At 45.2% G+C, this 13421-nt stretch overlaps 4 protein-coding genes across 6 annotated transcripts; 3 read left to right on the top strand and 1 right to left on the bottom strand.

The window, feature by feature from the left end:
* Window positions 1–346: 346 nt before the first annotated feature.
* On the top strand, window positions 347–4121 carry LOC118508541. The gene is made up of 4 exons (XM_036048422.1): window positions 347–3605; window positions 3665–3756; window positions 3830–3935; window positions 4001–4121. The coding sequence occupies exons 1-4, from the start codon at window positions 2471–2473 to the stop codon at window positions 4093–4095; spliced, it is 1428 nt and encodes a 475-aa protein (XP_035904315.1). The 5' UTR covers window positions 347–2470; the 3' UTR covers window positions 4096–4121.
* Window positions 4076–5185, top strand: LOC118508547 (dynein regulatory complex protein 9-like). The gene is made up of 2 exons (XM_036048436.1): window positions 4076–4535; window positions 4603–5185. Exons 1-2 carry the CDS (start codon window positions 4140–4142, stop codon window positions 5143–5145), a joined length of 939 nt encoding a protein of 312 aa, XP_035904329.1. The 5' UTR covers window positions 4076–4139; the 3' UTR covers window positions 5146–5185.
* Window positions 5143–11440, bottom strand: LOC118508536. Of its 2 annotated transcripts, XM_036048416.1 has the most exons (8): window positions 11072–11440; window positions 10880–11000; window positions 10146–10809; window positions 10007–10069; window positions 8711–9932; window positions 8455–8629; window positions 8237–8377; window positions 5143–7792 (listed from the first exon to the last, which is right to left on the bottom strand). In XM_036048416.1, exons 1-8 carry the CDS (start codon window positions 11236–11238, stop codon window positions 5306–5308), a joined length of 5040 nt encoding a protein of 1679 aa, XP_035904309.1. In that variant the 5' UTR covers window positions 11239–11440; the 3' UTR covers window positions 5143–5305. The 2 variants fall into 2 exon arrangements, with proteins under 2 accessions (XP_035904309.1, XP_035904308.1); XM_036048415.1 differs by having other exon boundaries at window positions 8455–9932.
* A 119-nt stretch (window positions 11441–11559) lies between these two features.
* LOC118508551 (protein C1orf43 homolog) lies at window positions 11560–13421 on the top strand. Of its 2 annotated transcripts, none has more exons than XM_036048442.1 (5): window positions 11560–12063; window positions 12136–12440; window positions 12503–12589; window positions 12660–12943; window positions 13299–13421. In XM_036048442.1, the coding sequence occupies exons 1-5, from the start codon at window positions 11908–11910 to the stop codon at window positions 13322–13324; spliced, it is 858 nt and encodes a 285-aa protein (XP_035904335.1). In that variant the 5' UTR covers window positions 11560–11907; the 3' UTR covers window positions 13325–13421. The 2 variants fall into 2 exon arrangements, with proteins under 2 accessions (XP_035904335.1, XP_035904334.1); XM_036048441.1 differs by having other exon boundaries at window positions 13280–13390.

Raw genomic sequence — 13421 nt, 5'->3', positions numbered from 1 at the left:
CAATCGCCTATCACTACAACGTCTACGCTGCCCAATAATGTCCATATAAAGTAAATTTGTTTGTTGACCGCATGAAAGACTTATGTAAAGTCTGACTCAAGGAGCTTTTACGAAGTCAAAAAAAATCTACACACAAACGTTCGGATGCTTTGCACAGCTTTCTGCAAGAAAAGGACTCTTAAGGTAATTCAGATATCAGGATAAACCTTATTAAAGAATCTCAATTGTGTTGTGCTTCTTGTTTTTTTTTGCAGTGTATTCTTTATAGAGCCAGGTCGTCCATTGCTAATTTTCCTGACATCATTTTTTGTAACAGGATAGTTAATTCTTTTGTACGAGAGAGCATGCGAGCCACCCGCCACGCCTACATGTGACTATTACCTTCATTAAAGTGCTTACTGCTTACTTTCATTTAAATATATTACACAGTTTTTAACTGTCCCTAACATTTTTTAACGGGTATAGGGCAACATTACAAAACCCGATTGAGTTTTCTGAGTGAGGCTTATCAACGAACGAACACAAGAGTGATGGACAACTGCACATCCTCCTTACCGACCCATTCTTCCCCATTTTCAGCCGCCCGGTACAAAAATGCCGGTGCCATTTTATTCATTCCGATTGAGATGCTATTTTTAAACCGGGTGATTTCGATTCCGCGATAGCAGGACCGGCATTAAGTTCGAAATACCAATCGTCCTCTTACGCCACACAAGTACATAATCATTCTCCTCAGTTGGCCAAATGCGTGCGATTGCGAAACCGAAACTGAATAGGTAAATAAGCAGCCCGCGCTACTGCAGCTATGCTCCAGCGTGATGGTCGAGAAACGGAAAAGGGAATTTTGTCCTACGATCACTAGCAAAAAGATAGCAAAGAGGCAAGAGGCGAGAGGGCTAGTGTGCTATGTGTGGTCGGCACGGCCCGGCAGACCCGGCAGGATCCTTATCTCATCTCTATTCAGCCTACATTTTCCCCTTTTCTGTGGTGCCGCTGTGTCCTACGCAATTCCTCATTGATCCACTGCAAAGGCGTTCTTCTCCGAGGACGGGTGCTTCCGTTGATGGTCTATTGGAAAAAGGGCGTAGAATTGGAGTTGCGTACTGATGATGATGATGCTCTGATGAAGTTAAGATATTTAATTTTCTCACGAACTTCTCCCTTTCTCGAGAGGAATTCCTCTAATAATCGTCAAAGGAATTCAATAATAAAATAATGACACCCTTCAAGACGAGTGCTGAGAATACACCGAATCGTTTGCCATTTGTTCTTCGTGGTTTGTGTGGACCGAAAACGCTGACCTCGTTTGAATGAGGCTTCGTGTGAAATAGATTTATTGCCGATGAAGTAATGGAGATTTATATGATGAGCAAGTTCCACTCAAAACGCATAAAAAATGAACGTTTGTAGAAATTTGCTTTTACAGAAACAAAAAGTTGTACCGTCAAAGTTGAAGGAAAAATAGAAGCAATTACATTTTGGCAACTCCAGCAATTCAATTTTAAACTTTTTCTCGTACACACACACACATTCCGGAATAAAATATCGCGTTCGGCCAATTATCAACAGCACAGCATAGAGGAAGCGAATGCGTTGCGAATGACTTGTGAGAATAGGTGGCCAAATTGTGGTCTACGCCTTTGCGCAATGTACGATAGTCGTCAGCCGTTTGCTACGGAACATTAACATTTATCTTACCGTGGAGCCAGCGACTGACGTGACTAAATTTCAACAACCACGCCACTTTCTGACCGACCAGTTTGCCTCACTGGTAGATCCGAGGACGCACAACGTGTACCAGTTATAATATAGTTTTCCATGAACGTATGAGGCTGATGGTAAGCTTTAACCACATTTTGAAGCTTCCCTTTTACGATTCTATGTGATAAACCGGTTGGTCATTTGTTCTATGTCGCTGCTAGGGAGGCAAGGGTTAGCGACATATTTGCTTCCGGAGAAAGCAACGCCTCGAAGGCGCCTCGAGAGTGTTCGTACGGACGCCGTCGAATGGAGAAGGGAGATTTCGTACCTCTTATTTTGTGCTGTGTAATGGACATATTTTAATCAAACATCATTCCTTCTAGTAAACTTGTTGTACTAAAGGTTGAAAACGTGCTTCAGATTTTTTTTTTATAAACTTGGAACACAATGATGTCTAGAAATCAATACCCTAAAGGGCGCGGTGCATTGATTCTAATGGCATGAATTATTTAACGCTCTGAGGAACATATAATCTAGATGCGATGTATCCGATTTGGCGGACCATCGTCACCCGAGCAGGATCATTAATTCTTACCATTACCGCAAGTGGGTGATTAATCAGAACCCCGGGCGCCATCCCGGAGATCGACATTTCGTCATGCGTTAATTGAATTAAATGGGCGTGATAAGCCACTACGGCGGTGTAGAAGAACAAAAAGGAAGCTAACCCGGACGGTCCCACAAAACCGATGTACAATAATTAAGGAGCATGAAAACGCAATCCATATCCAGCACACCGAACGCAGTACAGCCACTAGCACCGCTCATCATTCCAGTGCTAACGATGCTCCGGAGCAGGTTGTGGAGACGCGTATTGGACCGTTCGAAACGGTTTGTCGTCAATCTGTTGACGACCACCTCGGCTCACGGCATCGGACACGTGGTCCAGGGAGGGTTGCACATAATCGAGCGCATTATATGGATTTCGTGCATCTCCATCGGTGTGTACGGTATGGTGGCACTGTCCCAGCGCATTTGGAATCGTTTCCAAACGTCGCCGACCGTTATCTCGATGGATCGCAATATGTACTTTTGGAACACTAGCTTCCCGAGCTTGACCATCTGCTCGCATCGGCGCATCGACGAGGATAAGCTCGCGGACTACATTCGAATGCGCGGATTTGACGAGGACGATGCGGAACAGTTCCGGGAGTTTATTGTGCTGCTGGCGAACGTGTCATACAGCACCTTTCTCGATCTACCGATGTACAAAACGTTCGGTATTGCCGGGTACGAATATATGGAGCTGCTGCACAATTTGTCCTGGAGCTTTCAGCCGCAGGTTAACAGTGGCACCTCGACTGCCCTGTCCGTGCAGCCCACAATCACGGAGCTGGGGCTATGTCTGGCGGTAAATTCACGGATTGCGGTGTACAATTCGTACGACTATTGGCAGGCCCGGCGCTGGGAACGGGTGTACGAGCCGGCGCCACTGGTTGTGCATCCTCTCGACGGGGAAGTGTACGGGCAGCTAATCAAGCTGGAAAGCTCGTACGAGGTGTTTTTCCACGGATCAATGGAGGTGGCCGAGATCTCGAAACGGCAGTACTCATTCCAGGAGTCGTACTACACCACGGTCGAGCTGCTGGCGCTGGAAATTCTTACCTCACGCAATGCCCGCGAACTGTCCATTTCGCAGCGCCAGTGTCGCTTTACACACGAAGGTGAAACCCTGATGTTTAGCCCCGTTTACAGCTACAACCTGTGCCGTATTGAGTGTCGCATGAAATTTGCTTTCAAGTTATGTGGCTGTGTGCCACACTTCTACCGACCGATCGGAAAGGGTAACTTCCGATATCGCATCTGTGACTTTGAAGGGTTGCGGTGTCTTGGGCAGCTTGCGGGTAAGGTATACATGCCTTCTCACACCACATGATCAGCTTAGCTATTGCAACAATTACAGATGAGATGATAACACTACGCTCGAAAAAGCACACCATCGAGTGCAACTGTTTGCCGAACTGCGATGATTCAAACTTCTTCATACAAGCACATGTATGTAGAACTCCGCCTTACTTATTGCTACTTGATCATACATCCCATCGTCAATATGGTGCCTTCATTTTAGCGATCGCGTGAATGGTTTTTAGGCGCAAATCTACAGTGGGGATTGACGGACTATCCTAAAATGCAGCTAAACCGAGATATTATCTTCGGACTTTCTGATGTATTCGGTGGGATATGTTTTTAGTTCAAAATCAATCAACAATTTATAATAATGTTTTGTCTTTCTTTCCAGTGTACATTGGGGGTCTGGGAGGTTTCTTTCTGGGGTGCAGCTTGATCACGTTTGCTGAATTTATTTTCTTTCTCACCTGGCGACTGTTTAAATAGATCATCATAGTAGCCGAGAACGCAAAGAACATAGCAACAGTAGTATGGCCGAATCCAGGTTCGAAGAAACCGCACTCCTGATTAAAATAATCGTAGAGGAATGCTTGAGAAAGCTTGAAATTCTAGAATTGTGCACCAAGAATGCAAAATTGTACGACCCTACCGGCACCTACACCATAGCTGACTTACTACACCACAGAAGCAAAGGTTTGCAGGCGATTGTACTAGAACTTGCCGTAAATCCGAAACACCCGGGATCGTCGGTCGCCTCGCTAAGCACACTGGGCAGTTGCATTCCACTCGATGAAAGTGCTTCGGGCGAGGACAGAGTCTACTACGATCGCTTTGAGTATCTTGACAGAAGCAAAATAATTCAGCGTCTAGTGAAAAGGCTTGAAGTGCTTAAATTTCAATGCCACGAGTGGAACCACAAACTGCACGTAAGTCTTTGCTTTCACGTTTGTCCTAAAATGATATAAGATCAAGTTCAACATAACTCTTGCTCAGGAAGAGTCGCAAATCGAAATGACCAAACAGCGCTTTGTAATGTGGTGGGAATTGGCACGAAAAGAGCAGTTGCAAAAATCCATTGCCCTTCGTGTGCAAGATCTGCAGCAGGAGCAAACGGTCGTCGATCGATGCAGAACCAATGCACTTCAGGCTGCCATTACGATCGATGAATACTACGACTGGAAGCTGACAAACATCGAGCAAGCCATCGAGGGTTGGATGACAAGATTCGATCGTGAAAAGGAGGAACAAGACGCTCGGTTTCAAAAAGCGCGTGCAACCGAAAAGCACTGGAATGAGTTGATGCAGCTGCACGAACAACAGGCACGGGAAATTGTTGATTTAGAAAGGGATTTAGAGCGCTGGGAAGAGGAGGCGAAATTTAAAGAATACTGCCACCGCATGGCTACCAAATTGCAAGCCTGGTGGCGTGGCACAATGGTACGGAAAGGGTTTGGGCGGTTTGATACTACTGGCAGGAGAGACAAGGGAAAGAAAAACAAGGCCAAAGGTAAAAAACCGAAAAAAGGCAAGAAATAGAGAGTTTCGATATCGTTCACATAACGGTCACGCAAGTTAATTCGGGTGATGTTATGAGTCATACTTTAATACGCGTCCTATATTCACAGCGTTACTAAAACGTAAACTAAGAAAAACCGGACCCGAAAACCCTCGGTTCCCCAGAGAGTTCCAGAGAGGATTACTTTTGATTTACCTGTCGTAACATTCGGTGTAAAAATTCGAACCTACTTCTGATCTGCTCACTCGTTCGGTCAGGTATTTTTGCCTCAATCTGCCTAACGAACGTATCTACGGACGTGAATCCTTTCACTATATCCTGCAGAATGATTTTATCCTCTTCTCGCGTCCAACTGGGCGCTTCCGTGACGTTTTCGTTGCCTTTCGATGCTTCTGGTGGTTTTGGTTGATGCGTTTCAACAGCAACGTTTGCACTGCTGCTAGTTTCTTCAGAGGCCGTCGTATTCGGTATTGGTTGTTCGGAGCTGACTTCTAACCTTTCCTTTACATTGCCGCCCTGCTGTTCACTCGAGCAAGGATCGGCCGGCTGTTGCTCTTCCTGCGAGCATGTCTGTGGTGGTGCCTCTAGGAGAGCCTTCAATCTCCTCGCCGATGCCAAGGCTTTCGATTCGGGCGGAACCGTCACCAGGACGGTCGAAGTGGTGTTCTTCTTAGGTGTCGTAGTAGTAGTGGCGGCAGCATTGGCAGCCTCCTTGCTGCCACTTCCCGGTGATAGTTTTTCATCGCCCGGAGAAGCTCCCGCCTTACGAGAGATGGGTGAATTGAAGCGTTTCTTTAAGGGTAGCTTTGGTGTTAGCTTTTTGGAGGTGGTTCCCGTTTTGCTTTCGTCCTCCACATTCGCACCTGCGATCGACACGTCCGGAGATGATCCAACTTCCGATTCTCCATTGCGCTCAACCAGCAAATGAGCAACATCTGCGTACGTGATACCTTTCGGGCAGTGGACGAGCGGATTTAGGCGAATGGCATGCGCCATCAGTGTCGAATCGTCGCACAGATTGTCACCATTGCTAAACGCTGACTCTTCGGTAGTTTGATTGACGGCACGCGTCACACAACTGTTTGCGAGGAAGGTTAACCGTGCCGGTAGAGCACCTTGGAATATTCGTCCCTGTATGTACCGTATCCCATTCGATGCACAAGGATTTTCTGACCCGTCTGGAAGCGTTTCGGTGAACGATACGTGCTCGTACACTGTCCCCGCATCGTAGGTATCGTTGGTGGGGTGCTTTTTCATCGCAATGTGCTCATAATCGCTTATCGGTGATTCGGGTGGCCGTTCTCCAGGGAACAGCTGTAAAAACCATTCCGTTAGAAGTGTACTGCCCTTCAGCAGTGGTAATACTTTCAGTTTCACCTGCTCCATGGTAACGTCCGGTTCGTTCGACAGCTCATTAAGACACGCGTGTATTTTTTTAATCTGTGCCGGCTGTTTGGCGAAAAACACGTTCAGCTTCTCGAGAAAATCGCTCATATTGGTAAGGATAAAGTGCTCGAAAAATTTGCCCACCTGTGCCGCCTGCCCCGGCAGCAGAAAGGTCAAGAAGGTGTCCACCAACTGCGGGAAGCTTTCGCCCAACAGATCTTCGATCTGGTAATACAGTAAAGACACCCGGTCTTCGATCTCGTCAAAGTTGCGCAGAATCTGTTCGAAGCGATCCAGCAGATCGGTCCGACCGGCCGCGACTAACGTTTCTTCCACTTTCTCGTAGTAATTGAACGCATAAACGGCATCCTTGTCTTCCATGCTCTGGTAATCGTCGAACGAATCGGTAATGTATTCGGCACTCACGATAAAACTGCCATCAGCGCGATGGTTGCACGATAGCCGCAGTAAACCCTGCTGCGCCTGCCGGAAGTAACATTGTGGCAGTGGTCTGTATTGATAGGTTGCAAAGTTTTCGCTCATTTTTCGCAGTTCACCCAAAAATCGGCTATACACCTCTAGCTGCTTAAAGTGAGCATAGACGCGAAAAGTGGGATGTTTCGCCTGCCCGTGAGAAGGCACCGTTAGCTCCCGTCTAATATCGTTGTTCTGTGCTTGCAGGTACCTTTTCAGGGTCGAGTATAGAGTAGCGACCGCGGCAGACCGGGAATAATTGTCACACTTTTTAGTTCCGTTTCTACCATACACTCGGTTCGCCGAAGAGGTGCGATCGTTCCCGCAAACAATAGCTTCGGTAGAATTGTTCCTGGGAGCGTCGAACGATACACTGTTGTCAGTCCGTTTGCCATCACTTACATTAGGCTCTATCACAGATGCAGACCTTGCTGCTGCAGTGCTCCAACACTCGTGTGCTTCCGCATTTTTTGCATAAAAGTTACTACTTTTGCTGCTAATATCATTGTCATTCTGAAGGTTCACCACAAAACTTCCGTACGGTATCTGCACCATTGCCGTACCCGGAGTACCATTGCTAATTGAATGGATCGGTTGCTTTTCACTGTTTCGCACTTGAACACCATCCCGCTTTTCCGGTAGAACCTGTTCAGGCTCCACAGGAAGTAACACATTTACTTTGAGTAGCACATTCGATTCCTTCGATTCAAGCAAAGTTGGCGCCTTGCAACCAATTGTTTGGTCAGCGTCATGTTGCTCGGTTGGTTGCTGTTTCCGGCCTTTTTCCGACACTTGACGATAGTTTGCCTGTAGTAAAGAGAGCAAAATGTGTATTAGCGATAAAAGAGTTGATAAAGCTGGATTTATTTAACACAAAACACCGTACATTTACACGCAACAACAAAACAGAAGCCAATTTGCCTTGGACATGTTCGCTTTGTTATGACATTTTGACTGATCGATGATGCGCCGATCGGCTCATACCAAGATGCAGCTGGCCGGATATTGATTAACGGTAAAATTATAAAAAATGGACAAAGTTGTTTCAAAAGTTCTGATTTACTGCAATGACTAAGCTAAATAAGCGGAAAAAAAAATAAAAATATTTAAAAGGAAAAAAACCGTGCGATGAAAATAAATTGTCAAAATTTCCACCAGATGTGCCACCTTGCGGGCAGTTTTCAAAGCTTGAGCAGGAGGAACGTTCATTTTTGTTGAATGATTTAAATATGAAAAAAAAAGTTTGCTTACCCTGTTTTTAGAAAATATATACAGTTCCCAATTGTAGTGGAGCGTGTTTCTTTGGTACTGGGACAGAAGAATTCCCTCGGGAGGATTAAACAGTTCCAGCACGTGCTCTATAGGTGGCGCATAACCGTGTTTGAAGAAAAACTGTTGAAGAAGTAACGTACAACGGAAATGATAGTGCCAGAGATATGAAACAGACACACTTCGTAAGCAACACTTACCTCGATTGGATTCCCAGGCTTTGTTTGCTGTTTGTATACTATCCATTTGAAATACTTCGGGCTCTGTTTGATATAGAAATGTTGAGCCACATAGGCGCATACTTCAGCCTTGCTCGGCGTGTACTTTTCTTTCGTTAGCTTCTTGTATCCTCGCTCGAGCCACATGGCAATCAACCTGCAATTAAAAATATCAACAAATAGAACCCACTTAACGCCTATGGCCGACAACCAGAAGCACATTTGCGTAACACCATACTGTTTTTCGGCGTTGATTGCCAGAGATGTGCGACCACTCCGACAGCTGCGGAACGCTTTGTAGGGTAGCAAGGACGGATACAAAAATGCTTTGCTGCTTAGAATTTGTTCCCGAATCAGCCAATGAAAATCACTATGATAAACACGTTGCAGTGATTGCGCATCTTCCTCACGGGCAATTTCGTTGGTCCAATATTTGGTCAATAGCTTCCTTTTGCTACTATCTTCGGCTAGCTGCTGCTCCCAACTTTCACAACACTCAACGGCCGGCGCTAAATTCCACGGCAAAACGTTCGGTTTTGCCTTTCCAATCTCTTCCAGCTCGGTAAGCATATTTTTAAACTTTGGGGCCAGCTTTCCCAGTACAGGGTGGACATACGTTTGGATGAAATGTTGTGTGGTCAGCTGTACATGCATCCGAAGCTGTTGATGCATCAGCAGAAATTGAAAATCGTTCATTCCTGGCTCCGTTTCGGACACGCTCACTTCAACGGGTATGGTTGTAGAATGAGTTCGGTAGCGCGGCTCAAAGCAATCGGTAGTTTTTGCCGTTGCATCACTATAGTAACTGCTCACGTGTGATACTTCTGCGTCTGATGTCATTGGCCATAAGTCGGTGGTTTTAACAAAAAATCTTGAAATTGAAGAACCTGCGATCGGTTTTGGATTAGGCGATATTTGTTCCTGCTGGGTTTTCCCATGATCGGAGCCGGTCGTTGGAATGAGCTGTGTTGAGTTAAGTGTTGTGTCCGTAAAGGAAACTGAATTGTAAGGTTCCGTCGACACGTTAAAATTTGGCTGAGGTGGCATATATACCGGCGGGAACATTGCGGAGTTACATCCAGCTTGTGTACTAGCCATTTGTGGTTGTGTTGTGTTATATGATTGATTTGTTGCTACCGCTGGTGGTTGTGATGGTAATGATGATAGCGAAGCAGGCATGGCTGGAAACTGTTGTGCTTGAACTGAAACCGACTCCGTTTCAGGCACTGTAGTAGGTTGCACGACACTACTATTGCTGCAATCAATTTCCTCAGTCGGGACGGGTGTGCTTAACATTTCAGATCGGTCATCTATGCGACAGTTAAGAGATTCGTTGATAGTCTCGGTCAACGTTTGTTCCAACAATGAATCATCCGTTCCACCCATTTCCATCAGCTCCATGATCAACTCGTTAAGCTCCTTTTTGGACACATTTACTGCTCGCATTTCCTCGGGATCAACTAGAAACATAAACGAGGTTGCAAACGTTATTCCCGTTCCCGTTCTTCAAATATAGTAACACAGCAAACCGTACATGGTATTCCTTCGGTCGCAACATACTCCGGATCATTGTCGTCGTCATCCTCCAAGTTGTTTGCTGTTAAATAGAGAGCAAAATAAGCATTGCGTACTATTCATTCAAAACTCGAAGCCACACTGCCAAATGTACTCACGTAGCGGCTTCGTGAACTCTTCTAGAAAATCTTTCCAAGCTTGATCCATTTCACCATCATATTCGTACATATCATTTGTAATATCGGGTGGTATGAAGGTAGATTCAATCGTTTCAATTGCAGTCGTCGTGAGACACAATTTGGATCTCGTCCGTAAAGCGATGTTTTCCTGCTCTTGCTCCTGCTCGGATTGCGAACAATGGCTATCGTTGCGTGGCTTCGGTATCTTGAACAGACCATCCGTCGTGTACTGCACCTCTTCAGGCTCATGCTCCTGCTCAACAGCCGTGGCGGTCGACTTGGGTGTTCTGGGCTGTGACTCGACGTCTGACACCGTCGTGTTTGGATCTTCGTCCGACCCAGTTTCGTCTTCTGCCGGTTGGTACTCCTCATCGTCATCATCCGAACCTAACTCTTGGTGAATCAAAGCCGCTACCTCATCGTCTGGAATGGGTTCGTTTAACGACGCTATTGGAAACGGCGTTTGTTTCAGCTGTTTTGCCTTCAGTCGTGTTAATTTTGGTTCCGGTTCTTCTTTCTCGCCTTCGTCTTCTTCACCGTCACCGGTGTCCGGTTGGCTGTTCTCATTCATTTTTATTTTCTTTGTTTCTTCCTCTTCCTTTAGCCGAACTATTGCAAATACATGTTCGTTTACGACTATTTTCTGAAACATAAAAGCGAGAAGGAGCGATATTGTTGGATCGAAAACTACTTTCCCCCATCATCGGCGTTACCTTCAACAGTTTTTTAACGCACATCGGAGTGAGATTATTTTTGACTGCGGCAGATTTTATAGTTTCTTCAAAGTTCTGGTCAAACAGTTCCTCGTCATTATCCGGAAAGGACATTCGCTTCCTGAAGCGAGTTCAAAGAGTTTAGTATTATTTTCCAAATGGTATAGATATCGAAATATGCTGTATACTTGCCGTTTTCTGCGAAATGGACGTTTCACGCCGGAACTTGTACTTGGCCTCGGTGCTGCCGGCGTTGATTGTTCGGCAGATTTGATGTCGCTTTCGAAATCGTCCAGGAAACCGCTCGTTGAGTTTTCTGACGATGAGCTGATTTTTCTGTCGGAGCTATTGTTGTCCATTGCATTAAGGAGGCCCGCCACTTTATTTGATCTATTTGGCCATTTTCCGCCATTTATCCAATACAACACGCCACGCTTAAGAGTCACTGTTGAACAAATCACCCGTAACGTTTTTTCGGTTGTCTGCTTGCATTGCTAAGCTACATGCAACTATGCGTTGCGCTACGGTTTGTTTGATTACGGCGAATTCGGTGCTTTGTTTACATCTGCCATATATTCGACTTTTGACAGCAAAGAGCGCATAGGTGATGACATTCGTGACATATTTGTGTTTGTTTCGCTATATTCACCTTGGACGCTTTAAATTCCACGCACAAAATGTGGTTTTCCCTATGCTTGTTCAATAATGCTCTAAATTATCGAAACATTTTAAAATGAACAGCACAATCGTTTCAGAAGTTTATAAATATGCGGGCAACAGCGATTTTATTTTATGTGAATTACATTCTCTCTTTTCTTCGATTCGTCGTATCGTTCATTGTTCATCTGTCAAAACATTCCATTCTGGTAAACAACGCTAGCAGCAATGTTTATTCCTGCAGTGATTGCATCGTACAGGCAGATTATCGATTTTTCATCGTGAAAGTAAAACAGTTTCTGCTTTTTATCATGCTTTAAAAGTCGAGAGTACAAGGATTCAAAAGTACACATAAACACACACCAAACAATATGGAAGAGCTGTCGGGGGTTATGATAGTGCTGATAATAGGCGGCGGAGTGCTGGGTGTTACGATATGTTTCATTTTCGCGAAACGGCAGATCGTTCGATTTACGCTCCGGCAACGACGCGGACCTCATGTTGCTGTTGGACACGATGCTAAAAAGGTAGGTTTACTGCTACTGAAATAGACGGGAATCGAATTAACGAACCCATATGCATATCGTGTTGCTTTGCAGTCCATCAAGAAGGAGATAGAACGAAGGCTAGACTGCATACAGAAAATATATTACGAACCCAAGCTCATCTGGGATGATAAGCAGAAAGACGATGAGAAGTACATTTTGAAGCCAGATACCACGTTACCGCCGTACTACTGGCGCATGAAGGCGGTGGATGATGTGAAAGAGCTTGAGCGTGAAATAGCCAAACAGGACGGTGCCACAAGACATCCTAGGGACAGCATGAGAGCGTTCCTCCTCACCACACTGGCGGCGCCGCTGAACGGCTCGGGCCAACGGCTAATACATCAGTTCTGTGATATGTAAGTTTTTGTCCCGGCGATGGAAGGTCGTTGACTGAAGTGATGCACAATTTTCGTTAAAGGTACGAACATGCTCGACACGATCCAAATGAATTTGGCGAGGAAGAATATCAAGCATACCAACGATTGCTTAAAAAATTGTTCGAAGCGTAAGTTGTATAACCCATAGGGCCATCTTTTCTTACAACTGAGTGTTTTTGCTTTCCACCTTATTTTCAGCACAAAGATGCTCAAATCGTACTCCAGCAGTCGAAAATCTTCACCAAATCGAACACCAGTGAAAAAACACTCAAAAATGCAATCGCTACTCGATCCTGCCCGCTTACGCCCTCCGCCAGTAGCACTAACAGCAGGCAATACAGGTGATACGATCATTTCGAACACTCGGATGAATCTTTCCCTTGCGGTACAACTGCAACAACAGCAGCAAGAACAACAATTCCAACAACCCGATCTAGAGGAAAACGAAATACTCAGCATCTCACAGTACCACGGAGAGACAGGTTAGTCGCTACATAACAGCGCAAACAGTTGATCGTAATAGTCTGTAACATTATCCGTTGGCTAGTTGAACATTTCCTCACATTCATCATTCTGTAGCCAGGTTGTATGAGTTAACATAGTTTTTTCTTTTACTAGCAATGCGTACCGTTTCAGCTTAGTACGTGTAGTGCTTTTGTAGCATTTTTATTTTCGTAATTTAGCACTAGCCCAAACACATTTACACAATTATCTCTAACTTTCTGCTTTCTTCTTCTTCTACTGCCACTGCGTATTTCTTCTCTTTCTCTTTCCGTCGCTTTCAACACTACCCCTTCCGTTTTTCAATTACTCAAAAGAAACATTTACTATACGCAGGTCTTTCAAAAATTGAAATGGTCTGACTCGATCGGAATCGGTAAGATGATCCATACGTTCTAGTTTAAATAAAATCGTCTGTGGAATACAAATAGCCTGTTATCCCTTGGGACACAAAACCAA

This window comes from Anopheles stephensi, chromosome 2 (genome assembly GCF_013141755.1).
Source record: "Anopheles stephensi strain Indian chromosome 2, UCI_ANSTEP_V1.0, whole genome shotgun sequence".
Classification (NCBI taxonomy): Eukaryota; Metazoa; Arthropoda; class Insecta; order Diptera; family Culicidae; genus Anopheles; species Anopheles stephensi.
The sequence above is the reverse complement of the archived record's forward strand: the minus strand, read 5'-3'. Positions and strand labels throughout refer to the sequence as shown.

Coding starts and splice junctions, on each gene's coding strand:
- LOC118508541 (XM_036048422.1), top strand. CDS start 2,471: ATGAAAACGCAATCCATATCCAGCACACCGAACGCAGTACAGCCACTA. Junction 3,606..3,664: donor GTGTCTTGGGCAGCTTGCGG/GTAAGGTATACA, acceptor CAACAATTACAG/ATGAGATGATAACACTACGC. Junction 3,757..3,829: donor ACTTCTTCATACAAGCACAT/GTATGTAGAACT, acceptor CCTTCATTTTAG/CGATCGCGTGAATGGTTTTT.
- LOC118508547 (XM_036048436.1), top strand. CDS start 4,140: ATGGCCGAATCCAGGTTCGAAGAAACCGCACTCCTGATTAAAATAATC. Junction 4,536..4,602: donor AGTGGAACCACAAACTGCAC/GTAAGTCTTTGC, acceptor ACTCTTGCTCAG/GAAGAGTCGCAAATCGAAAT.
- LOC118508536 (XM_036048415.1), bottom strand. CDS start 11,238: ATGGACAACAATAGCTCCGACAGAAAAATCAGCTCATCGTCAGAAAAC. Junction 9,933..10,006: donor TGCGACCGAAGGAATACCAT/GTACGGTTTGCT, acceptor TTATGTTTCTAG/TTGATCCCGAGGAAATGCGA. Junction 8,378..8,454: donor AGCCTGGGAATCCAATCGAG/GTAAGTGTTGCT, acceptor CTTCTTCAACAG/TTTTTCTTCAAACACGGTTA.
- LOC118508551 (XM_036048441.1), top strand. CDS start 11,908: ATGGAAGAGCTGTCGGGGGTTATGATAGTGCTGATAATAGGCGGCGGA. Junction 12,064..12,135: donor TTGGACACGATGCTAAAAAG/GTAGGTTTACTG, acceptor GTTGCTTTGCAG/TCCATCAAGAAGGAGATAGA. Junction 12,944..13,279: donor ACAGTACCACGGAGAGACAG/GTTAGTCGCTAC, acceptor ATTACTCAAAAG/AAACATTTACTATACGCAGG.